The sequence below is a fragment of the Gavia stellata genome, chromosome 3, assembly GCF_030936135.1.
Source record: "Gavia stellata isolate bGavSte3 chromosome 3, bGavSte3.hap2, whole genome shotgun sequence".
Taxonomy (NCBI): Eukaryota; Metazoa; Chordata; class Aves; order Gaviiformes; family Gaviidae; genus Gavia; species Gavia stellata.
Window position 1 is genome coordinate 58,521,426 of NC_082596.1, and position 27,524 is coordinate 58,548,949.

General features: G+C 38.7%; 1 protein-coding gene across 2 annotated transcripts; it reads right to left on the bottom strand.

The window, feature by feature from the left end:
* Window positions 1–1,126: 1,126 nt before the first annotated feature.
* AFG3L2 (AFG3 like matrix AAA peptidase subunit 2) lies at window positions 1,127–27,458 on the bottom strand. 2 transcript variants are annotated; one of them, XM_059836097.1, is made up of 17 exons: window positions 27,336–27,458; window positions 22,730–22,829; window positions 22,177–22,245; window positions 20,572–20,687; window positions 19,524–19,676; window positions 17,230–17,304; window positions 15,639–15,760; window positions 13,141–13,414; window positions 12,439–12,576; window positions 8,941–9,094; window positions 8,191–8,298; window positions 7,914–8,039; window positions 7,000–7,110; window positions 6,292–6,407; window positions 5,119–5,319; window positions 3,251–3,445; window positions 1,127–2,107 (listed from the first exon to the last, which is right to left on the bottom strand). In XM_059836097.1, exons 1-17 carry the CDS (start codon window positions 27,456–27,458, stop codon window positions 1,865–1,867), a joined length of 2,424 nt encoding a protein of 807 aa, XP_059692080.1. In that variant the 3' UTR covers window positions 1,127–1,864. The 2 variants fall into 2 exon arrangements, with proteins under 2 accessions (XP_059692080.1, XP_059692079.1); XM_059836096.1 differs by having other exon boundaries at window positions 15,639–15,763.
* Between the last annotated feature and the right edge of the window lie 66 nt (window positions 27,459–27,524).

The following is a 27,524-nucleotide window of genomic DNA, read 5'->3' on the forward strand; positions in this document are numbered from 1 at the left end:
TTGGTTATGGTTTGTTTTTGCTGTTGTTTTTGTTGGTTTTTTTTGTTTTTTTTTTTTTAACTAAGGAATCAGGAAATGCAGAATTCTATCCTTTATGACATAAGCACATTTAGTCCTCAGCACCAGCTCCAAATTGCCTATTCCAAGCAAGAAGTGTTCAGCTAAATGGGAGGGAAAAGATAGAACAAGGCACTAATACAGGATACATGTAAGGTACAGCACTAGAGCATATGCACAGAAACCACTCACTTTACCATGTGTGCAAGATTTAAGTTTTAGAAAACCAGTTTACTATTGCAATAAGTCATTCTAAACATTGACTCCAATAATAAAGGAACTGAAGTTTAGTCTTATTCGGGATGCTTTCCTGTTTATCATTCATTCTACAACAACGAATCAAATAGGGATACACAGAAGTGTTGTTTAACAACTAAAAATGCCCAGTAAATATGCTCTACATTGCTATATTTGCTGTTTCCCTTGTTCCTCTTCACTGTAAAGCCAGGCAACATCAGAGATGGCAACAGCTTCATCATGAAGAAGAAAATAATCCTAAAAGAGTAATTTCCATAAACAACTTACTTCAAATAACTCAAGCAAAGAGCTTGCATCTGACCTTTCAGAGACAACATTTTCCTTTGTCATCTTACTGCTTTCCAGAATGTTGCAAGATACAGATGGAATCAATCACTAATTATTCCCTTAACCTGCCCTCTCAGTCATAAGCCTCAAAGGATTTGTTACCCAGCAGAGAAGCTGGATAACATCCCCACTTAACCACCCCCTCCCCACCAACCATGCTTCCCTCTTTTCTTCCAGGATAGGGAGACAGTCAGTTAATTTTTGAACAGCTGAATTCTCCAACTAATAACTTCTTAGCATGCAGCAGACAAAGACGCAGATTACTATACTAAAGACAACTGTATTCAACTAAGCAGAGAGGAAAAAAAAAGACAGCTTAGGTTAAACAAACCAGTATGAAACTCTGACAATCTGATTTAGCACCTTTGGATTTGGCTGCTGCTTTTGGTATTGCTACCCTAATTTAACAAAATCTTACATTTCAGAGGAAGTTTTGTATTGGTCTGAATTCTATACCAAGAAAACGGCAAAAGAAAGGACAAGCTCTGTTCAGAAAAGTATTGATTTTATTGACTCAAACTGTATTTACACAACACATTCATATGTTCAATATCTTACAGAACTCTGTAAAAAACTGACTAATAAAACTGCAGGAGCCAAACTGAGTTTCAGACTTGGAGACACTGAACCATGAGAACATTTTAAGATATTTAAGTGGGTGTCCAGTTTCACTGTCAACTTACATAGCAGTTCTCTGTAAACAAACTCTTTTTAAAATCAAAATGGAAGGTGGAGGGGAAAAGGGTCAGATGAAAGAGCTGATAGTTTTGCAAAGCTAGTACTTTGTAAGACCAGACTTCTGGCTAAGCATTCAACAATGCATCTTTTACGATTCTTTTTTTGGAAACAGGTCACATACAGGTATACTTTAGATGAATAATCAAAAACTTTTAATTTTTGTAAGCTTACATACATAAAAAAAAAAAAAAGAGACCAGTGCCACAAAGTTTGTGCATGAATCTGAACTGTTTCAAAGTTTGAGAGGCTCTGTTCTGGCATTCCACTGCAGCTCAAATCCAATGTATGTTTCTTCAGCTGACAAATGAAAGATGGTACCACATATGTAAATTGGGAGCAGAATATCCTTATCTCATCACAAGAGATCACTCTTCCACCCATTTCTAATACAGTTTGGTTGAATAAATATTTTTTCTGTTTTGAAGTACAAACTAGGTGAGTTTCTCTTCCAGAGCGCAAGTCAACATCACCACACACTTTGCAGTTAAAATGGCATCCCTCCTCTGATCTGCCTAGCAACCTGTTCATCTGTTGTCTCCTCTTTCTCTTTTTCACGCTCTTTGTTCCAGTCTTTAAGGCCTTCTGGTAGTGATGTATCCTCATCCAAACTTCCTGTACCTTCAACAAATTCTTCGTAAGTAGACTTTTCTGCAAACGGTCTTGGGCCAAGCAAGTCTAGCATATCACTTTTATCAAGCACTTCCTTCTCCAGTAGGCGTAGGGCAACCTGGAATAGCAGTAAGTTACATCACACACAGAATACCTAAAGTTGGCTCTCTTCCTTGGAAGAGTTTGTTAAGCCAGTTTGGGACCAAATTCAGCACTGATTAATTTTGATAGAAAAAACCACGTTGCTCAGAGTTCACTTAATACACGATTTTTGCTACCTAAATGCTCACAAGGGAGAAAAATACCATTTTTTTAATCCTACTTCTAAGACTTGGCAAAGTGCCCTCTCTATTGGCCACTTGCTGTTATTGTTGCTTCAGAACAGTAGTCTTTCACTGCTGCCAAAAGGCTCCTGATGCAAGACATCAAGCTATAGATGAAAACAAGTGTTCCCCTCCTATCAAACCAGATGGTTCAATAGAGCTGCTGTTACAAGCCAAAGAGCACCATAAAATACCAGTGTGTACAATACCGTACAAGTTTAGTTTGTAACCTTCTTGGGTCAGCGAGCACAGTGTTCAGCACAAACCATATTAATTGATCTTTTTTGGGATTGTGACCTACTACAACACCATTTCTGAATCCATACTAACTTGCCTTCTTGTCACTAAGCCTACCAGATGCCTGTTCTGGAAAATTATCCTTTTGCTGTATCAGGCTTTCTGGCATGGAGGGAGAGAATATGCACACGGGTCATCTCATCTGCAGTGAGGCAGATCACAAGCAGCCAGGGGGCAGGGAAGGAAGGTGGTAGAAAGATTATTTTTATTTAATGTTCAAAAGGAATTCAGAGAAAGGAAGTTATATGTACTTCCCTTCTTAGAAAGCTCCTTTTAGCGTAATGAATTGGAATCTTGGTATTTCGTGTTTGGGTTTTTTAAGTTTCATACTTGTCTAGTATGACTACTAAAGCCTACTTTAGTAGACAGACTCTTCCCTCCAACTTTCCAAATGAGTGTTGACCATATGGCAGGGGGAAACGTTAAATCACATTCATGAGAACCTCAGAGGTGTTCCAACACAAAAGGAGATTTCTATTTACTTATTTAAGCATTGTGACACACTCTCAAAATTATGTCAAATAGTTTTTGAGCGAACTTCCTCATATACTTACATAGTCACTATTTTTAATCTAGTCAGTCCAATTCAGATTCCAGCTTACCAGCTGGAACTTGGCAGCTAAAAATACTGTAATGCTCACCTTCTCCACTTCTGCTTTCTTCTCAGTCAGAAGACTTAATGTCCTGTCATAAGCAATGTTAATAAGCGACCGTACTTCTTCATCTATCAATCTGGCAGTTGCCTCACTGTAAGGTTTCTCTAATACCATGTCTCCTTGACGAGGGAGATCAAAGGAAATCTGCCCTACTTTTTCATTCATACCAAACTGAACAATCTGAAGAAAAAAAAAGAAAAAAAAAAAGGAGAAAGAGTAAGATTTTAGGGTATGTTGATGTAAAATACAGTAAACAATACTGACAGGAGGAAGTCATTTTGCTATGACCCAATCTTTTCCTCTAAAACCAACCCTCCCCTGAAAATTCAAGTCTACCTAAGCTAAATACCTTAGCTGACTTTCACTTATTTCTTTTCAGTGATTAAATTGAAGGACACAAATATCACCATTTAAAGGTGGTTACTCATGATGCACATAATGCTTTGCTGTTTAAATACTAAGATACTACAGAAGAATAGTTCAGCCCTCATTAAGCAGTAAAACTCTTTTCCTTTACCAGAAATATAAACATTTTTCCAATTCAAAATGCTTCAAAAGTCTAGCATATTCCACTCACCCATATAAATAAGTTAACTTAAAGATTAAAGTAGAGGTTCTTGAAGATTTTGTCCCATCATATGTAAAAATCATATGCTATACTTCATCCCAAGACAATCCCCTATAAAGGTGAAAGTTATCCTTATCTTGCCTGACTCATTACTGAATATTGACTCCTCTGGTTACCAAATATGTATGTTTTAAGTTGCATTTTACTCCAGCAGAGGCAAAAATAAGTTCAAACTGCTATTTATGTATTCACTCCATAGCCACTATCAATTTGATGGTTACTAAAGCAGCACTTCTCCGCTTGGCCTTGCAAGATGAATATAGGTATGATAAAGAACATTCAGAATTCAAAGAGATCTCAGCATTAGAACCAAGCATCTTAACCTGCTTCTTTAAGAAAAGTTTAGTACTTCTATTTAAGCCCCCAGTTCTCTCTGGAGACAATATGTCTGGTTAACATGAACAAGAGTCTATACTTAAACATTTTTTAAATTAAAACTGAACGAGAGTCACTGAAGATCCCATAAAATTACCATTAACAGGATTTCATTATACATTTACTTCCAGAACTGGGGCAACAAGAGGCACACCAGAGACCAGGAAGCGAGTGTGGTTTGGGGCTGGGGGGTAAGTGTTGTGGAGGGGAAGAGAAGCATACTCTAAAATCTCTCTTGCTCACCTTGTGAGTGTCTTATAAAATGGTATCTTTTGTGTTGATGCAGGAAATGGAATAAAGCATGTACGTGTAGCACATAGCTACACTTAGGTGAGTCATTACATTGATAAGATTTCAAATTACTCATCTACGCTAGTTAATACGACACAAAAACAAACTAATGTCTTCATTTCAGAAGCTTTAACTGACAGCAAACAGTGCTTAAATACAAGGTTTTCTGGATTTAGTTACACGTGTGAATCCGAATTGGGTCTTCAAACTGAGCAACTGTAGAAGTAGGATCAGATGATCAAATCTGTGCACTAAATTCCATTTTAAAAGTATACAATCTCCACATGTATTTGAATCCAACTGCAGCACTTATGTTCCTGTGGGCAGATGTAGGATAGTAATCAAAGCCTAATGCATGGACTCCTGTTGTAAGACTATAATAAAATACTTGAGTCATCAGCATCTCCATACAACAACAGCATAATGTTTATTCATGTAATACTTTTGAAACTAGGCTTTTGAGGGACATACCTGATCAAATTGCATCCTTTCAAAGTATTAGCATTAGGTAGTAGATAAAGAAAACTGTAAGAAAACAAAGTCTCACTTAGGCACATACCTGAGCATATGCACTCTGGGTCACCTTCTTCAAGTCATCTTGGGCACCAGTTGTAATCCTTCCAAAGAAGATTTGCTCAGATACACGTCCTCCCAGAGTCATGCACATTCGGTCAAGTAGCTGTTCTTTGGTATAAAGATACTGTTCTTTGGGTAAATACTGAGCATAACCCAGTCCTTTACCACGTGGGATAATAGATACCTACAATCAAAATTAACACACTGCTAGAACTAAATAGTGTTAAAAAACATGAAGCATTCTTCAGTTTGACTTGATTTTCAATACCACAACTTACACCATACTTAGCCTTGAAGTTTAATTCAGACATTATTTCGGTTTACAGTTTTGCCCTCATTGTGATTTATCCTTAAAAGCCCTGGCTGGCTCTAAACTGGGATAACAACTACTAGAATATCTGGAAAAGAAAGGTAAGACCACTATCATATCTTTTCCAAAGACTGTATGGTATTGTTTGAATCTTTTAATGAAAATCCACAATTCTTTTAGAGTTATACATTGGGCTTTAAGTATTCTGTAACAGACATAGCATTTCTGCATCTTTAGTATTCTGAATAGCTGGAGGAGTTTTCATGTTTACTAATGTCCTCCCTTCCAGCAGTAAATTGTACAAGATTAATTTTAAGCTTGAAAGTCACATGAGATTAAGAGCAAGAGTTAAGCAAAACTATGAATGTTAAAGCAAATTTGGGACATTGGGGTGCTTTTTCCTTTATCTTTGACTTGTCAAGCTGTGCATCCAAAAAGCAAATTAAAACTAAAATCAGCCTCTAGATGATCATTTTTATAGTTATATTCCTGAAGAGGCATCTACCTGCATAACCTGGTAAGATTAAACCACTGACATGTGCCAAAAGCCTCAGAGAAAAAGCAGCTATCAAAGCAAGCAGACTCATGGGAAGATCACTTTGTTTATAGTACAAACCCTGTAATACCTACGTCAGAAACAGTTATGAAAGCTACAAGAAGCGAACCAAAAAAGTACTCTAAAATTTACACATTTACACTATCTTTTGCAAGATTATGTATTTTAATACCCTCTCAATATTTGGGGGGAGGGGGGGGGGGGAGGGGGAAGAGTGGGGGGCATGAAGAAAAGAAAAAGATGCTGTCCATGCTACTATTAAATTACTAGTTCAAATCAGTTTCCTTTACCTTTAAGAGTGGGTCAGCATGTTCCAAAAACCATCCTGCAACTGCATGCCCTGCCTCATGATATGCTACTGTCTTTTTCTCCTCTGGTTGCAGTACTTGAGTTTTCTTTTCCAAACCTTTATAAAACAAATTTGATTAATAGTTTCAGACACACCTTTCTCCACTGAAAGACAGGGAGCAATACTTACATGCCAGGAACACAATCTACTGGAAAATTTAAAAAAACCCAAAACTTTTAGAAATTTGTATCTTCCAGGTTTTACTGTAACCTTGTCCTTGATTAGATTGTCTAGTTTCAAAGTGTAAGTTCTTAAGAATATTCAAACATTTAAATAAAACATTTGCACTTTGAAAATCAAATCAAATAGTTTTCTAGACTATTCCAGGCTAACAGCAGTTAAAAGCATTGCTAAATCCAAACAGCAATTCCTCTTGCCATTTTGAAGAAATTAGAAAAGCATCCTGACGAAATTTCTCTCCCTACCCTTTTTCTCCATTACAGAAGTCAGCAATATAGACAGGATACTTCTTTTCGAAGTCTCAAGTGTGTTTAGGAGAGAAAAAAATTCAACCTTGAACAGGAGAAAGATTCAAAGTGTGGCTTTCTATATAATTTTTATATATAAAACATATATAAAGCATATATTTAAAAAGGAATTCGCCTGTCATATAACAATTTTTGAGAAACAATTGATGCCATTCACCTACCTCCAATAACTCTTTCAATTGCTTGCTCAAAATGCTTTTGGTTTATAGCATCTGAGAGATGCCTTGCAGCAATTAAAGCAGCTTCATTACAAACATTAGCAATATCAGCACCTAAAAGCATAGAAGGCATGAATTACCGATCATTTTCAACAATTTTCTCTCAGTCTAGCATAAAGATAACCTTATCTAGAATTAGATTTCTATAGATTCTCATAGAGACAAAAATTAAAGGTAATGCTCTCTGAAACAGTTCATTACACACAGCATAATTCTTTAAGAACAAGTACCATGGTTATAGGCTTTAGGATTTTTCTCTTAGGTAGACAGCTACCAAATAGAATGTATTACCAGTGAAGTACTTGTTTGATATATCCTACCTTCCATAAGTTTTTTGTCTGCAGCAGACTATACATAGACTAGTATATATTTAGCAGAATAAATTTCCTACATATGGATCCAGTATAGCTCAGATCTTGATGCATCTCTGCAGGACATCCTTTCAATTACCGGCTTCCAAGCCATCCACTTCTTGTTAACATTATTTGCAGTAATGCTATTCAGATAACTTAGTTTAAACATCATCACTGCAATTGCCAGAAATGTTGACAATCAGACCTCAGAAGGAAGAATACACACACAAGTGATAGCAATGAGAAGTCTCTGGATTGCTTTTGCTGAAGACAGAAGAAACTGCCATTTGGTATGTCAACCTGATTGAGGCAGACAAAACTTAAGACTCTCAGAAATCTCCTACTTGCTCAAACAGGCAAGGAGAATTTCATGCTGCACCAGTAAATAAAATAAGACTGCCATCCAGAAGATCAGGTGCAAGAAAACCAGAAGTAGTAGGGAGAGAAAATATCTGCAGCTTATACAGTAAATGCAGAAGAACAGTGGCATTAGGAGTCACTTACCAGAAAAACCAGGTGTTAGTGATGCAAGTTTTCTTGCTAGGTTATCTTTATTTAAGATGGTGTCTAATTTCAGAGGTCTAAGGTGAACTTTGAAAATAGATGCTCTTCCTTTTATATCTGGGGGTCCTTTAAGATTAAAGAGTACATTTTTACTTTTCACATAAATATATATATTCTAATTGAATGTGTGCAAGGAAGTTACATATGTAAATAGATGCAGTAATTTCAGTGGTATTCTGCAAACACAGAAATACAGAGCAATGCAGACAAAACTTACCAATGTAAATCTGTCTGTCAAAGCGTCCTGGCCTCATTAGAGCAGGGTCTAAAATATCTGGCCTGTTAGTACCTGCCAAAATTACTACATTTGTGGTTGTATTAAATCCTGTTGAAGAAATGTAATAAAGAGAAAATCTGTGTAAATATAGTTTCCATGGAAAAAAAAAAAAAAGAAATAAAAAGACTGTCTGCTTTACAGGGCCACATAAGAATTGACAGTTTAAACAAATGATCTTAAAGCTGAGAATACTTCAATTTATTGGAGTGTTGTCCAGCTTTTCATAACAGGCAAAAAAATGGCCTTGGGCTCTGCTTTGTGAAGTACTGTATCAAATCCTGCTTTATCTTCAAAATGCAATAATAGATTAACTGCTCAGGAAATTGCAGAACCAGCATGGCTAGCTGTGGTTTGGGGGGGGGGGGGGAATGTTGGGGTTTTTTTATTTGTTTTTTTTTGTTTTTTTCCCCAGACAGACTGGTCTCATGCGAAGAATTTTTTTTTTGCCTATTCTACTTTGACAAAGAGTTATCAGATGCAGAACGATGGTTCTTTTTTCTGAACAAATTTTAGCAAAACATCAGGCTGCAGCAAAATGAGTCACTTCTTCATTTTAGGAAGCAAGCAAACACATTCACTTTATATTTAAGCTAGAACCCAAATTTTGGTTAACAGGTTAGTTAACCAGTAAGTATATTAGTTCTTTCACTTATACTTGCTATTATAATGCAACATTAAATATTTACTTACCATCCATTTCTACTAGAAGCTGATTGAGTGTGTTCTCTTGTTCGCTTTGTCCTCCAAAGTTGCCCCTTCCTCTCTTCCTTCCTACTGCATCAATTTCATCAATGAAGAGAATGCACGGGGCATTTTTACGAGCAAGAGCAAATAAATCTCTAACCTTAATAGGAGAACAGAATATACATCACATTGGTTTGTAATTGTTCAGAGTTGGGGGTGGGTAGGAGGGGAAGAGGTACATCAGTAACAGCATCACTATAATTGAGTATGGTTGTTAATAAGTATTCCAAAGCCTCCAGCCAGCTCTCAAGGCTATGGTAAAGTAGCTGCCACTCAGCAAGAAGCACTGCTGTGGAGGCCCACAAATCCTTTCTCAATCCATAAATTAAGAACATTAAACAACTTAAAAGCCTTAAGAAATAACCACTTTTTCTGAATAATTGAAATATATCTTTAACTTCAGCTCTAAAGGCTTCCAAACTTCAGAGATTTAAAGTAAGATTTCTCTTTTAAGCTCTTCTTTAATGCACAGTATTACAAGCAGAACTGGAATGTGAACAGGCGTGCTACCACATAGTCGTTCTTCATACCAAGGAAATAAAAGATTTTAAGTTTTTCCGCAGTTAGAACAGGGTGATCTATCTCCTACAGTGAGCTTAAGGCTTACTTACAAGCACTTACCATTGTACTCTAACAATATGCTGTTATAAATATTGACTCTTAGCCATCCTGTCTCTCCATTACATGGGCTAGAAAAAAATATTTGGAGGTGAATTCAGTTATTTGGAGGCTAAATTAACTTCTAGAAGTTTGGAAAAATGGCTAAGACCTAAGCAAACAGCAGACAATTTTTTTTGGACTTTCAGATAAGTAAAGATATTATCTATCCAATTCTACTGTAGTAGATACAGCACAATGTGACTGGCTTTAAGATGCAACATTACAATGTTACTCTGCTTGCAAATATATCTGAAGGGCCTCATTAAAACCAGTTCAGCAAGTTAACAGATCTACAGCTGAGGAATCGAACTGGAGCAAACAGGAAATGAAAAATTCTGGAAGAATTTTGACCCGAGTGGGAATTGCACACAGGTCAGAGCTTTACTACTTTCTACATTAGAGATGCAATTAGAGAAGCTTCTCTGATGACAAACAATATACAGCAAATATGAAGCGATGCAAATTTTGGACAGTCCGCTCTACTACAGAAAGTCACTCTGATTTGTAAACAGAATTTGAAAGAAGTACAATGAATAAAGCATGAAGGAACATGATAAACAAGGAAAATGTGCCAGATGCTCAGTGAACTACCTTTTGGTTGCAAAGAGACAGAGATCCAGAAATATACAACTATTTTTCCAGAAGGAATGGAATGAAAAATTACTATAATGCATATACACTAAAAAAATTAAGAAAAAAAATAAAAGAACCAAGGCTGTGTAAGCAGTTTTAATTCTAGCATATCTTAATTTACAAATAATCAATTTAGCATCATTAACAACTATCTTATTTACTAAATTAATAGGAAATTAAAAGAAAACACTCTCATGTTGTTTTCTACAAGCATCAGAAATTATCAACTGTGTTGAAACCTCGATTCATAGCAAAAGCAGCAATTGTTATGTCAACAGATTTCACTCAGTAGTAAAAGCTAATCACCTGCATAAACCAGTAGGGAAAAGTTAAGTCACTCTGCTTTGGGGCTTTTCAGATATGTATTGACAGCTAATGACAATATAGTTTGAGCACCATTATTACCTCAGGATATCTAATACTTTCCCAGAGGATACAGATCAGTTTTTCTTACTGTTTCTCAGTAAAGTCCCTTCTACACTGCATGCTTCCTTTTTCAAAGTCCCACTCATCTTACATACATGATCACGATCTCCATACCCTCTGGCTTTCAAACACTGACTTTTTTCAGTCACCATCCATGTTTTTCACCCTGTTAGCCATTTCTGCATCTATTTCCCCACTCTGTCTATACCCTCTCCCCTCCACAGCAGCTCCTTTTGCCAGTTTCCTTACACATTTCCAGTGTCTCTCTGCATCCTCATTGAAGCCTCCACTCCCAACTAGCTTCTAGCATTTAACTTTCTGAACAGCTCCTGTCTCAGTTCCAAGCTCCGTGCCAATCTGCATGTGTCCCCCACCCCCCTTCCCTTCTCTCTTTTGAGAAGACCCGAAATTACTTGGCTTCACTCATCTTTTCCCACCTGTGTTACTGAAAGAAGTCCAGCAAAAGACCATTGAAAGAGACCTAGGCTTGCAAGAGACATATGCATGCACAGCTGTGACAAACTAAGGACCAAATCTCGGAAAGTTTACCTGCTAACCTCTAACATAAGTGAAAACTGCAGTTTTTCAGGGCTTCAAAAGAACTTAGTCAAAATGAATTTTCCTGTGAATTTTCACAGGACAGAAAACTGTATATGTGTCTGGTAAAAGCCATTCCCTGTCAAATTTCAAATTCAAGTCAACACCCTAAAGCATTACCATTTCATGCTAGCAGAATTAGTTTTTAAACGTGAGTAAAAACCATGGTACACTTCCTTAAGTCTTTTCGCATAAATTGTGGCAAACAAATCTTAAATTTTTCAGAATAGCGTCAGCATGAAGTATACGTTTTAAGGCTTAAGACAAAACGGTTAGAGTTTGGTGAAGGTATGAAGATATGAGCTGTTGGAAATGGAGTATAATTTTGGACATTATGAGGAAACTTATTTTCTGGTGTTACCTGCCTCATTTGTAAAATATTATCAGTAACTTGTTTATAGAGTATTTTTCAGCAGATTTAAGTATCCTTCCTTCCTAGGCAGGAGAAGATAGGTTTAAAACTGCATGTTTGAAATGTAGTTGTAGTAAAAAAAATAACTGAAGAAAAACGGAGGTACTGGAACAGAGCTAACTCCCTCCACTTAGAAGAGCTTATTAAAAACATGTTAAGAGAGTTAAGGCAAAGACCATGAAAAATGTTAGACAGATATATTTAGTTACTTAAATCACCTGACCTCCAGAAATCAATCATTATCTCCATGACCCTCAGATTCCTATTTCAATCAGAAGCTCATTTGCGTGTCCCGGACAACTATTTATTTCTAAGAGTTTGACACTACAAAGAGGATAAAAGTTCTTCAAAGAAATAGGAACGATTCAGAGCAGGAGGAGACATTCCCATAGCAGTAGTCAAATGAGTTACATATTTCTGACCCAGATAGTAAATCTACTTCAGAGCAGAGCTTAGAGAGTTCTGTTTTGTTTAAGTTCCTGCAAAGAGGTAAATAAACACTTAAGGTTCCAATGGCCTGCAACCAGATACTGAACTGCATTAGTTCCTTTTATGAAAGGTACATCTATGATTCTTGTGTTTAGACAAGCATCTGGCATCACTTGTAAGTAAACTGCCTAGATGAAAACTTCAGCTATAATCAAACTGCCTCCCAAACTTGACAACATCCTTTCAACAACCAATACTGAAATAAAAGAGCAAGGCCAGAGACTTACTCGAGCTGGACCCACACCAACAAACATCTCTAAGAACTCTGAGCCGTTGACTGTGATAAATGGTACATTAGCTTCTCCAGCTGTAGCTTTAGCTAGAAGTGTTTTCCCAGTACCTGGAGGACCTGTCAGAATTGCCCCCTGCAAGAGAAACAGGTATATTTTCCTCATGAAGAAAACATAATATAAGCCTATGAAATTTTTTACTTAAAAAGGTCTAAACGTTATGGTGTTAAGTCCACTGGCTCCTCTTCCACCACAGTCAAAATTGTGCAAGGAAACAAACTGAAGATTAATCTCATTTACACTAGCAAAAGGAAAAAAAATAAATGCAACATTGCCATGCTGTCTTAGATTTACAGGAACAGTGTTTTCTTTGACTGATAGATTAAAAAAAGGTATGTCATCAGGTAGGCTCCCATGACAGCATAGCCAAAAGTCAATTCTATAATAATTATATACTAGAATGATGGCACACATGCATATGTATCATTTCTGACCCACGTGAACAGATGAAGTTTTGCACAAGGCAAATCTTCTGGCACCACAGTTATACTGTTGGCACTTAATGCCCATTTATTTTTTTTCTGACAAGAAGGAAGAAGCTGGAAAGCATTGCGTATGTAAACATTCCTAGTACAATTTAGAATACTGAGGACTACCAAAAGAATAAAGTAGTTATCTGCTAAGTCAGCGTTCCCTTACCTTTGGAATTTTTGCTCCCAGATCCTCATACTGTTTGGGGTTTTTCAGAAAGTTAACAAACTCCATTATCTCTAATTTGGCCTCCTCACAGCCAGCTACATCTTTGAATTTAACATCTATTTCATCCTTAAGGACTTTAGCTGTGGTTTCACCCACACTGAAAAGTCCACCCATTCCGCGCCCTGCTCGACCTAATCCTGCAGGACCTCTTCTTAATGTGTACAGTAAAGAACCAATAATCAGGATTGTAGGCAGCAAACTCAGGAGAAATGATCTGTGGAGAAAAAACAAAACACAGCAGAAAACCACATATATTACAAAAATCCATTACTGCACTTAACACATACAAAATGTTGGTTCCATCATAAGCAAACAAATTCAGGACTAATACTCTACTAACTTACAATGTTTACATTTTTGCAGGTTGTTCACACTAGGAAATAACCAAGATAAATTTGGAAACAAATTGTATTGATTTTTGTTTGTTTTTAAACCAAGCACATCATCAAGTGACGTTGAAGAGTTTTACAGGGGAAAACTGCACTACCTAATGAACAGAAGTAGCTCATTTTCTGTGCCCTTCAAAGGTAAATTCACAGGACTAGTTATGCAAATGGTTATATTCTCAAAACAAGTTGCATTAGGTAGCATGTAAGTGGTGTATGCTACAACTTCAAGCAGAAATTTCTCTCCAAAATACATACTCGCTCTTCTTCCCTTAGATCTTTCAATTTTTACATTTTCTTCTTTCAATGTCTCTATTTCCCTTCCCCAAGGCTATAGCCAAAAATCCTAACACTAACACAGTCCTCATTATCATAGTATCTGAGCACTGCACAGATTTTTCTGCGGCAAGACTTTCAAGGAATGGCTCACAAGAGGTTCTCCCAACACTTAGCAAAAACAAAATGCTGAAAAGAAGCACTACCATAAGTGAGCACAGGATTTCCAGGCTTTACTGATATCCTGTGTTTCTGGGATGAAGAGGAAAAGAACGATTTTTCCGTATCCTATGGCATTCAGCAGATTCTGATCCAGCAGGGAACAGCAGTACTCTGATCATGTAACTGCTGCTCTCTCCTGTTTCCTGTGGCATTTCTGGGGCAGAGCAAGAAATTACAGGCAACGTATTCTCTGAAGAACAGACACTGAAGAGGAAAGGGCCAGAGAGACTGTGGTCAGAAAGAGGGGTTCAGCAAGTAAGAAATTTGTGCGAGGCTGAAGACATGGGAACTGACATACTTTTCCCAGTCTGCTGCAAGAAGCCTCAGGCTGACATGCAGCCTCTTCGCACAAGCATAGCATTGCCCTGTCCACTCATTTTTTCCAAGTTTTGTTCAAATAAAGGCTCAACAGGTTTATTTATGGACTGTCCTTCAGAGCACGCCCCATTAGACAGAAACACAGAAATGAGACAGAGAGAATTTAGAGAAGAACAGGGAACAAAAAAACCTCTATCTGAAGTCGGATGGCCCAGGGTTAAGGCTGCCATTTTTCCTGTTGCCACCAAGACAAACGGGCAGCAACAGCTTGGCAAAAAACGTTGCAGAAATAAACCATGCTTTCCCCTCCTTCCCCAAAACCTGAAAACACACACACCACAGTATCAAGAATGAAAAAACACAAGAGAGGCAGCAAACAAGCCTTTATCATTAGTGATATGAGCTGCAACACCCAAAGCTGAATTTCCTGATGGTACAAAACCTGTTTCACAGACACCAGCAGGAGTCATTGTCAAACTGCTGACTTGGATCAAAAAGAAATCAGTTCTTGGGATACAAGATTACATCTGTCTTCTAAGCCATTCAGACATCCACATCAGAGAAGCACTTTTAGCGTCTTCTAAAGTCCAAGTCAATACAACTCGGCTACATAAGACTAATACAAAGAATACAAATCTAGTATTGGAGCCATTATTCCCTACTGGGGAAGCAACAATGCCGTAAACCCCATGTCAGTACTATTTTTCTTAACCAATTTAGAGATTAAAAGCGTGATGCATCTTCCAGCTCCTGCTAACAGGCAGGATAGTGTGATTTACTTAATCACCAATTTCTTGCCTTTTGCGAGGCCACAGATTTTGACTTCTGAATTTATGGGCAGAAAGTGGTGCCTGTTATATCTCAGTCGATATACTGCAATTCTATGACATGTTTTGTCCATTCAAAAATCTGCACAAGTACCATCTCTGGAGCTCTACTGCTGTGCCTGGCTGACTCCTGCTTTAGTACAAGTCACTTGGAGGAAGAGCTTAAATGAAGGCAGGAGTAATTGTAAACAGAAACATTTATATAATAAGAAGCTATATGGATTTCTACATAGACAAAGTACGGAACAGCTCCTCTTACAATCAACATTCAAAAATAAAACCAAGATGATTGTTACTCTGATAATACTGCCACCTAGTGAAGCATAAGGTGCATGTCTTACAAGTCTACTTTTCTACTGTAAACACAACCATTTTTTATTAAGAGACTTTTTTTAAAGCAACCTCTTACCCATCACTCTCTGTTGAGTAGACGACAGGCAATCTGTTCTCCACTTCTATTCCCAGATCTTGCTGCACGGTTTCAAGATTCCGTTCAAAAGTGTCCACACTACCAATATTAAACCAGACGTACTGCTGTAAAAAAAGCAGAGATCACCACAAAGTGCCCTATCTTATTTCAGCTTCATTACAAGCCACTTCTAACACATACACACGCAATTCTCAGAACAGATTCGGACCATGTTTAAGTTGTCTTGTAAAATGTGTAACATAAGATGCACCTAATAAATCTAAGGCCTACCAACCTGAATACACTGTATCTGTCATTGCTTCTACAGAAATCATACACCCAATAGTTTTGGGACACTTTAAATAGACTGAAATGCTGGCAACTTCTCCAGGAACAAACGGAAGGAGAGTAGGTAAACAAACCTTTAGAAGGGAGCTATGCAGTCAGAGTAATACAGAGCACTGAACCAGCAAACACAGCAGCCATACAATTTACTGTTTCACCTGAAGGTCTCAGCCTTTCTGATTAAGAAAGGCAATTATCTACTTTTGGAGTCCATATTAGCTTTAAAGTTAGCTGTCGTCACAAAAGACAGCATGAACTTGTATCACATACCAGAAAAAAAATCCTGACATTACTTTCAAACAGTGTTGAGATTTGGTTTTTCAAGAGAATCTCCCCTTTTGCACCATGACCTGCCTGACTTGCCCTTACTTACGCTAATATTGAAAAAGAAAAAAAAAAGAGTAATCCTAAGTATTAACTGATTGAGAAACTAAGGCAACTGGTGGTATGTGGGCTAAGGAGTAGGTGTATAAATAAGTCACACTGAAACCCACTGATGAAGTAATTGCTGCAGATTTCACTTTACCCCAGAGGGACTTACAGACCTCTTTTCAGAGAGTCAGTTAAAAAAAACTCCACCACCTAGGAAGAGGTAACCTGATAAAGTTTCTTTAATGCTTCTTCTAAATTTTCCACATTGTATATGAGATTTTTTTTTTTTCCCAAGTTTTTAAATAAGTCCCTGCCACTGAGTATTGCTCTTTGGAAAACTTTTGTCTGCATCAATCTGTTCCTCACTGTGCTACTAGAAAAGTAACTCCCTGAAATAAGAACTCTTCTCAAGAATGAGACCTCTCAGCATAGTTTTAAAGACTATACTATCAAGTGGAGACAAAGTTAAACATTTCTCTTTGTTTTTCAAATAACTGACTAAAAGCAGTCTGGAACAGAAAAGATCCAAAAGTAGGTACAGTTAAGTCTGGGATTTTCTTGAGAAGATGGAAAACAGCAGTTAAAAATACAGAACCTTCAGCAATTTCTCATTCTTCCTGTTTGTGTATTTGTATTAAGAGCATGATGCTAGAAAGGAACTACTTGCCATAGTTTTAAGATATCTGTGGCAAAACAAACAGTACAGTAAAGTGAAAAACACACAGTGTAGGATAATGTTAACAGTACGGCAGAACACATGTTTTAGATTAAGAGATTATTAATGTTCCAGACCAAATTTTCTGCATCAAACTTTACCTAAAAAGATTGCTTTGCTGTTTCTAATGCCTCATGTATATGTATTAAAAGCGTTTACCCATTCATGAGGAGACTGTCCTGAAACAAAGATCACTCTAACAAAGCGCTTGTTCACCACTTCAAGTCTGTCCACCTGCAGGAGGAAAGAACAGAACTTGTTATGTGTTAGAATGTACAGTCACTGCATTTCCAGCACAGCTAACAGCTACACACAACAAATATGAACCTGTTCTCTTTTCCAGTAAGGAGAATAAAATTCATGCTATAGGTCAGGATGGTTCCACAATCTACAGTTTGCCATTAGGAACAGCATGAGGAATCATGTACGTAATCAGTAAGCAAGGAATACTGGCACATTAGAATTTACATTGAAAGGATGACCTCATACCCTTTTTCAAGGGAAAAGCGCAATACACACCTCAGCTCAAATAACAGGTACAATGAAATAGTTAAGTATTGTTCAACTATTTCAATGGTCAAACACCAAAAGCAATAGATCACACAACTTCAAACTCTTGCAGCAGCTTCCGAAACAAAACCAAAACAAACTGAACAGAATGAGGGAAAACTTAACTTTGCTCTTACAATTGTTTTCCCTAATATAAAAGACTCCCTATGCTACCATATTAAACACAATAACATCAATTAGATAAAAAAGAATTTAGTTGAGGTAACAGATACCATATAAACTAAAATAAAGAATTGAGCTGCAGGTTTGCACTATTAAGCATTTGTTTTTGATAGAAGAATTTTCATATGGTTAGTTTCTTGAATTTGACAGCATCTCGTCAGAAGGCAACTAAAATTTCTTCCCATTTTTTCCTTCCTCTTTCCATAAAAGAACTGGTTTCAGCATCTTAAAAGAATCTAAAACTAGCAATGGTTCTACAAGTTGGGCCTGAACTGTACACAGACTACTAAGGTTTCCCTGAACTCACTACGTATGGCCATTTCTGGCAGAATTGAAGCAAAACACGAGCTAAGAAGCTGCTCCAGATCTAGCCCGACTTCATGCAGAACTACCTGAACATCTTTGTTGTGAGAAGTGTATAACCCCAGTAGTGCTGATGTCTTCTCCCCATTAACTAGCCACCACTATGGCAATCAACAGCATTTGATGGCTACATATTTAGGTTATCTGAATAACCAGACCACATCTTACAAAGGCCCAAGAGACTTGCTTTTGTGCAACAACCCACTTTCGTAATGCTTTTCTGCAACAAGGGTTCAGGCTTTGTTCCCTGTAACAGTAAACTAAACTTTTTACTGAGGTACTGTCTTACTGCTTTACAACAAATATAATCAGTACGTTTTTTTCCCCCCACAAGATGCACACATAATTGTCAATTAAGAACAGGACTGTAAGACACAGTCTAGGCAAAAGGCGGAAAGCGTACAGAGCAGCTCTGCATAGATCAGTAAGACAAAGAAGGGTAGGAAACAACCTGTTCAGCAGTTTACCAAAGTAACAGAGGAGTAGGAAGCATGCTGTAAACACAAAATCCCATGTCTGAAACCTAGAGGACGAAGCAAGCCAATGTTTTCCTAACCTGCAGGTGAAGCTACAAACAGGGAGGTAACAGAGCCAAGAACTAGTGGCTCCTGAAGTGGAAAAGGCCTGCGTAAGACACTCGATCTCATGAAGCTCAAGGCATCACCAACCTATTACTCCAAGTGTGGAAAGCTGCCAAGTTCTACAGAGAGATAGGACACCGATGATAAAATTGATTGCTCCAGTAGTGGCTCCAGATAAGAAGGAAGGAATAACTAACAGAGGAGAAAACAAATAAAGGAGGCTATTCTACAACACAGTTATGCCAATTTACTGTCCTTGGAAGAGATTGATTCCCCACCCCCACCTTTCTGTTTGCACTGCTGCTCCTTAGATTCCCTGAGGAACTGATTTAAGACATGAAACAAGCAGGACACTTTTTTTCAGGGGGGGTGGGCTCGTGGAAGCGTTTAAGGTTAGGAGTAAATTTCTTCTGAGGGCAGCTTGCGTGTCTGCGTAAGCCATTAGGTCAGCTTACCTCTACTGTAAGACCATATGCTGAGAGACTGTGGTTATACTGCCTCTTCAAACTAGCATCAACATGAGCTATCCAACAAAGAAGTTCTGTCTTGAGCTGCTCATTCCCTCTCCTCTCTTGAACTGATACAAATCTTCATACAGCCACCCAGAACATCAGATCAAGAAACTGATTAAGATGAAAGCTGTTCCCCTTCTCCCTCAAAAGTTACTCTTGAGCCAGTTCTCACTCCACAGATACATGAATACAAGCATAAGCAGGGAGGCAGAAGCAAGCATCTTCAGCACACTGATTTTCCATTTTGATTCCCCTCCCTACTCACCACTCCTTTAGAAAGGTAGTTATTGACAAAGTCTTTCCAGGTGATTTCTCTCCCAGGGACCCTGAAGAAGAAGTAATATACAACCATCGTCCAGAAAAAAGAACTTCCCACTACGTACATCCGGAACTCCCTGACATCCCATGGAATGTCACCCTAGGAAATGGAGAAAAAAGGTTTGAGAGTCTGTTAATACAGTAAGAACATAACAAACAGGTCCCTGCCCTCAAGGTTACCACAGAGTGTCAAACAAAGCTGTATTTTGTTGTATGAACACGCTTTAGTAACTTCAGATATAACTGAGGAATTACATTATTAGTGGAAAATCTTAAGTCTTTTACAAACAGTAATTGAACTACGTTTTGATCTATGAACTAGTTTTATAAAAAAAAAAGTTTTGCCATTTGATATATGACCCTTCTTTCTCCACTCTAAAACAATTTTCCCCGCCCTCCAAGACTATGTGCCAGACCTATGAAAATAAATGAAAAAAAACTAACAGGAAAAACCCAGGAATAAGGAAAAAAATTATGCCCACTAAGTAAAATCGGAAAAATATTCTTTATATTCTTGTACTGCCAGATGCTATCAATTTTATGCTACAGCTAATGACAATAGATGTAAATTTCCAAAAGAAACTCACGTAAGTATTCCATTAAGGTCAGAACGGCTAACAGTAAACTACATTTAACCAGCATTGTGTGGTCAGCAAGTTTTACAAATTGGCATTCTGAAACAAAACACATAGCCTTTAAAGGCCTGAGGCTCCACTACAAGAATACTGACTACTAGCAACCATATTCATATAGCTTAAAACTCCATTAATGTTCCTGAACCAGAGTTGGATGCCTCTGAGGTATATACAAAACTGTTATTTATGAAAGGCACCGAGTGGGGAGCCACCTAGAGCCAGTTACTGTGAAATACTAGGCACAGGACGCTTAAGGAGGATTTAGGCAATCAGAATATGGCCCTAAAAAGCAAAAAACATGCAAGGTTATTTCATGCGGACAAGACAGTTAGTACCATAAAGATATTTTAAAGTCAAGACCTTCTGTAATCTGGTCCACCAGTTAGTTTCTTCTTTCTTGCCACCTTTTTTTCCACCACTGCCACCTCCTCCACTACCAGTCCCACTAGGCTGTCGGGCACTAGCTTGCTTTGCTTCTAACAAAAAAATAAAATAAATCTTTACACCTTATACCAATCTCACACTAGTTTTTATTACTTTTAAAATTAAAGAGTTGTTCTGAAAAATGAACTTGTTTGCAAAGCTACAATAATTAGAGGATGTGAGAAACCGCATTTTCCATAGAAAAACAGATATATAGTCCATTAACTGACAGAAAGACTTTTATCTCATACAGTTATGATCAGAAAAGAGGTCTGTTAATTGTATAACTAATGACACTTGGGCACCAAGAACTGAGAAATGTCCCAAATATAAGCAGCAGCCTGTTACAGAGACTGCATGAAACTTATTTCTACTGCACTAATCCAAGACATTCACAAGATTACTCTAAATGTTTTGTTGGGGGTTGGGAGGGGGGATTGGTGGGGTTTTTCTTTGGTTTTGGGGCAGGATGCGGGTGGGTTGGGTTGTGGGTTTTAAAAAAAAAAACAAAACAAAACACAACAACCTACAAAAGACCCCAGAAACCACCCCCACACCACAGGCTCTAAGTAACACCTTCTTCTCCCATAATTCACCCCTATAGCCATACTATGGTCCTCTTAAAGCTCCGGGTTTGGCGATATCACAGGTTGGCATCCTTTTTAATATTCTAGAGACAAGCACAGCACAGTAACAGCCAGCTGCAGCTGAGGAGTTCATCTTAATCATTTTTCTACTCATCCAACTCACGAGGTGCCTGCACGGTGTAGCATAATGTCATATGTCAACATACTCAAGAGGACGAGATAGTGCACGACACTAACACACGCTCCTTCTAACCCTGGCTCTTTTGAGAGCTTGGTACTTTGTGCATCTAAGCATGACACTAGATTTTACTATTCAAGGCCTAGTGGAAGGAAAACTGCTGCTCCTATTGCTGCTCTCATAAGAGACTCACAGGGTTGCTGCATCTCCTTCTCCTTGGAAGATGCCTTATATAGATTTCGGATACAACAGAGTGGCTGTTATTGCTAATAATTTCCAGATTCACCCCCACTCCTTGTAAAGACAGGGCTCCTTCTAGCACTGCCACTACTCGTTCCTCTTTCAAGCAGCAGGCTACATGGTTGGTCCTGCCTAAAGAGTTGGCTCTGGATCCTCACCCAGAATGACAATTCTGGTTATTCCACAGAATAAAATGGGTATTTTAGTTTGCTCTAGGAAAAGCTGAGAGCTATACATGTAGAGAATCTCTGAACACATGACTATGTCAATTAAGAGGAAACTAAAACAAGGATTTAAGGACAGCATTCCAACAGAAGCATAAGAGAAAGCAAATGTTATTCCAGAAGATACACATGATATGAAAGCAAAATAACATTTAATAAAAATATATCGATTTGCACTTTTAAACTAAACTAGTATAGAAACATCTTCCCTGAAAAATAAACAAAAAAACCTGAACCCACAATGTTTTGCTAAAATCTAACCTAATGAATACACAGTCCACAAAAAGAACCAAAATCAAGCAGCTTTTTGTACCTTTTGTCTCTCCAGCTGTACCTTTAGTTCCATTAGCTTTCTTCCCATTGGGAAAATATTTTTCAAATCCTATTAAGAAAGAATTAAAGAGCTTGTAATTGTTTTTTAGTTTATAATTCTGCCATTACACTTCAGTGGTCACAAGCTGAATGCATACAACAGCAAAGAAGCTAGCAACATATAGACTGCAGAAAAGGTTTTGTTCTTGTCTTTTTGTTGAAAAGCTCTACCAGGTTCCCATAATTAAATCTACTACTGTTGACAAGAAAATGTCAAATGTATTTAATAACCTGAAGTAAAGCTATCCTTTAAACCAGAGACAGACAAGCTTAGTTCAACAGAAGATTGCATTGCATAGCATAGAATTGAGCAAACCGCAGTCATTCTTTAATAGCTCCTAAAACACCCATAAATCAGTGTTCCATTTCAAGATTAATGGCTGGTTAGTACAAGAACTTACTTCCCCACAGACAATAAACCTAAATGGCACACAAGTGCAGTCCTCAGCAAGGAACGCAGTCTGCTTCACTTCACTGATCAAAGTTATAATCACCTTTGGGAGGTTGAGAGAAAAGCCTTCTGCAAGCAGCAATTACACTTGCCAAGACAGTACTTCTGTCAGTAGTAACTCCAGTGGTAACTTTTTCATGCAGCTGAAAGATGAGAAAGAAATATAAAGCAACAAGAAGGTGACACGAAAATCTTCAAGCTCTCTAGTAGTCCTGAACTGCAACAAGTCAGATATTACTTTACAACAGACTTCATAATAACTGCTGTGGACCAGAGCGTAGGACAACAATGGAAAAGGAAAAGTCAATGAAATGGGTAATTTCTACAGCAAGGAATTTTTTTACTCTGTATGTTAAGAGCAGAGTTGCATCTTGCATGCAAATATAACATTCTGTATTAAAAAGAGAAAAATCAAGCAGGAAACACTACAAGCTACGAACATTAAATACCTATATACTGATCCTATGGGAAAATTTTCATAATACCAGGTGATTGACACTTATGTGCAACACTAACTGCGATTGTATAAGCGTGATCCACACAGTACTGAATGATGTTCTGTTAAAGAACTGCAACTTTTTCCAAATAGTTAAGAACCTGTAACTGCTGAATATGAAAGATCTGCTTGAACCCAAAAGAAAGGGATATGGCAGACAATTCTAATGTCCAACTAAGAAATCAACACAGAGGAGGAATGCCAGTTCTAAAAGCAAACCTAAACCCCTACATAGGTAAAGATCCAGTTATAAAAACACAACAAACCCAAGTCTATCACATCTTGTTCTAAGACTAATGGTTTACTGTTATGCACCATTTAAGTGCAACGAAGGAAATACAAGTATTTTAAATGACTAATTCTTAAGAAAACTTTTGGTATCATAACTGAATACTTAAAAACAGAGTAAACTGCCATTTTATTACAGAGAAATCAAGCCCCTCTCTTCAAGAAGGACGTATTTTAGATAAAGTTCCCACTTATCCCCTTCTGAGAAAAAAAAAAAAGTATTATTCATATCAATATTTCCCCACAGGCTGACTTTCCTTCTGCCTCCATTCCCTTCTGCTCCATAGAGGGACTCAGTCTCCTCCTGTTCTTTTTTGAGTAGAAGCTATTTACCTTGAGAGCCAGAGAAATAGTAAAAAACCCACTAACAAATAACAGAAAATAACAGGTCCTAGGAACATGACTCAAGGTATCCATGCAAACATCCATCTCGGACTAACACCTTTAGGACTACATCTGTGAAGGAAAGCTCAATGTTAGCATCCCCATAGCAATTTTGTTACAGTCAACTTACAATGGTTGTAGAAAAACCCTATTTTTGCATCTTAAACAAACTTGTAGGATACTAGATTACATGCTAAGACCACCCTAGGAATGCTGACATACCACTAATTGAATTCTAACTCATGAAGCCTTCTGTCTGGGAGCTTCCCCCTCCACCCCTTATTAAATGATGACATACATTAGACTTATTCTGAGCAGCCAACCAGTTCCACCTGCTGGAACCAAGAGGAATACAAAAACGTCCTTGTTTGCTTTAGCTGTAGACTGAGCTAAGAATTCTCAGGCTGCTCAATCCAGCCGTTATTTTGTGCCACTGCATGTCTTTGAATAAAGTCTGATACTGAAAATCCAAGAGGATATTTTACTTATCATGAAAAGCATATGCATTGCATATAGTCTGGAGAGCAGCTAACCTACAGAATAGCTACTAGATCAAATACACTATGACCTCCAACATGAGCAATCGCATCTGTGCTCCTAGAAGAAGCTTTAGGAGAAGTGGGATGCATCTGTGTGGGCAACAAAATAAAAAGAGCTTGCCACAGACCAACCCATCTGTAGTTCAAATACAAACAGGTAGTGAATGTTGCAGCAACAGATAAAACTCAAAGACATTTCCAGTAATACTGGCTTCTCTTCTTTGTCACTGGTCTCCTACAACACCAAAAAATCTGGGAGTTATTTATTCTGCAAGCTCAGATTACTTTTTATTTATAAAGAGACAGGAATATTCAGAAGCCTTTACTCCAACTAAAATAAAGCACCTGCCCACATTTAAAAGAAAAGTTTGAGTAAGCCAAATCCAATTGCCTGGCTCAGCTAGACCAGCATGGGTTTATTACAGAATTAAGTTATAGTTTAATCAGGTTGGGGGGGTGGGGGGCAAGAGGGAGAGGAGGAGAAGGAGGGAGCAAAGGAGAGAGAAGGGTAAGCAGGTAGAGGTTTGGGGCAGACCCGAATAATGGAACTGGTTTGTTGCTGGATTGTCTCTACAGATCCTAAATTCCATGAATAAATGCATAGTGACCTGTCAAGTTAATATGCGGAGAGCTGTGTGTTTTAAAGTTGTTTTGTGAGAAAGGGGATCAAGTGACTTCATGTCACATTCAATAAGTCACCTGACTGAGTCTGGAAAGCGTGCTTTTATGCTACTAACAGATCTAGGTGAGTCAATCTACTGAAACACGCAGTGTCCTTTCACCGTAGCATTTCACAAATGCAAAAGTTGTTAGAACCACACTACACTGGTAACAGCTGCTTGGGTTTGGGTGTTTCAGTTTGGGTTTTTTTGACTCTGTAAATCATCAGCATGGAAACTGATCATATTGATCCTGATATAGGACCTGTCCCTGGGTTGGCTGGCAATGGGAATGCCACAGCAAGCTTAGCTGATACAAGCACACCCACTGCCCAAGCAGAGGGAAGGCAAACAAAGCACGTTTTGACTGGATGCTGTTTTGGACTATCTACCAGGAAACTCTGCCCAGCTTCTCTCAGTCACAGACGAAAGAACTGTCACAGCATATAAAGCAAAAAAACCCATTTTTTTTTTTTCAGGCAAACCTTGAGACATCTTCCTAAAAATCAAGACTTTTTTTTGACATAAGTTCAAGATAAGCAAAGTACACAAAGGTCAGTTTTACAGTTAAAATAACCCAGAAAGTGTTACTACTCCAGAGTATAACCCAACATCTGTAACACCAAAGAACAGCCCTCTCTACGATTCCAATATTAAATAAAATAGGTAATTTAAAATAAGCAAAACTACTGAATTCACAAAAACTTTGTAAATGTAATCCGTTTTTTAAAAACTGAGGCTACACAATGCAAGAACAGAAAATCCACTTGCTTAGTTATGTAAGCAAGAGATCAAGAATCCATTAATTCTAGAAAGTTACAAGTTTACAGCTATATCCATTAAAAAAGTTCCAAATCAAGCAAAATAAAATGAAGCCAAAAGTCTTAATTATCCAAAATATTACATAAAAGCATGTTGAGGGGGGTGGGGACAGAAAGCTGGTAAAGAAATCTAACTTAATGCAAGTTACTCACATTTTTTTTTTCTTAAACAAAGATCAAAAAAAGTGATGGCTTTTATGAAAACAAAATTCCTTGGTTTCCTATCTATACACACACCCAGATGCTAGGATGAACACAAAGTTCCCTTTGTAATTCCTATATTCCATTCCAAATAAGAACTCATTAAATATTATTGACAGAAACAAGAATTAGTTTCCTAACAGATGAGCAGAACTACTAACAGTGTTTTATTCATTGTTGTAATGATGTTCAGCTCTGAATAAACAAAAACACAAATTCAACATTAAAAACAAAACACATTTATATTTAGGACTAAGTTATAACATCCTTATGTGTATTCATGTCACAGTTATCGCTATCCTACTGATAACCTTCATACCTACAAAGGTGCAATTTTTCTCCGCTATACACTAGAGAAAAATTAAGCAACCTGCCCAAGATGCCATTGAAAGATGCAGGAATTAAGCACCTCCCTTTTCCCAAGCAGCAGCATAGGCCTGTCATTCCTCTGATACGTTAGGGTTGACAACAAGGGTAATACATATAATAGCTGACAGTCTAAACCATTTTACTAAGAATGAACACCCAGCCATCACGATTTATCAGTTAATACTAAAATAGTAGGTTCAAATCCATACCACTATTGCACCGTGCAATCCCGGAATGCAAACAACCGACCACCTGCCTTCTCTTCTTCGGCACGCTATCGTTGCACTGACAACCCAAACCCCCAAACAAATCGCTCAGCCCCCAATTCCGATACCTCGTGCAGACAGCCACAAACCCACCTACCGCGAATCATCACCCTGAAAAAGCAATGGAGGTGCTTTTGAGTTAGGTGGAACACATGACTTGAAAACCCGCTGGGAACCCGGCAACACCGGAGGGGTGCAGCAGCAACAGCTCTCAGGCACCGCCTCACCCTCCTGCGACGAGAAAGGCTCTCTCTCCTTCGGCCGCTCCGGCAGCGCCCGGGGGTGCTCCCGCAGGGAGGCTGGCTGCCGTTTCCGGGCCAGGAGGCGCCGCACTCCCGCCCATCCACCGGCCCTCGCTCCCCGCCGCCCGGAAGGGCAGGTACCGAGCAGGCAGGGGGCCGCCTCCGCCGAAGGGGGTGAAGACGAGCCGGGGAAGGCCGCGGAGAGCAGCGAGGAGCCCTCGGCCCCAGGCAGCAGGGCGCTTCCCCCCACTCCGGGGTCCCGAGCAGCGGCGGGGCCGGCCGCGCATCACCATGGCAACCGAGGCCCTCCCGCCTCCCCCAACCCCCAGGCTTACGGCCAACGGGCGAGGGAGCGGCCGGCTGGGCCCGTGCCCTGCCCCTCACCTGCGCCAGGCAGGGCCTTGCCCCCAGCAGGCCCCTCCCGCAGAGCAGCTGTTGCAGCAGGACCCCGGGGAGCCCCCGGCGCCGGCAGCTGCCCCGCGCCAGCAGCAGGTAACGGTGCGCCATGGCCCGAGCGGCCGCCTCGGCCCACCGTGCCCGCCGCCCCGCGCCACCGTCGCTGCCGTCGCCCCA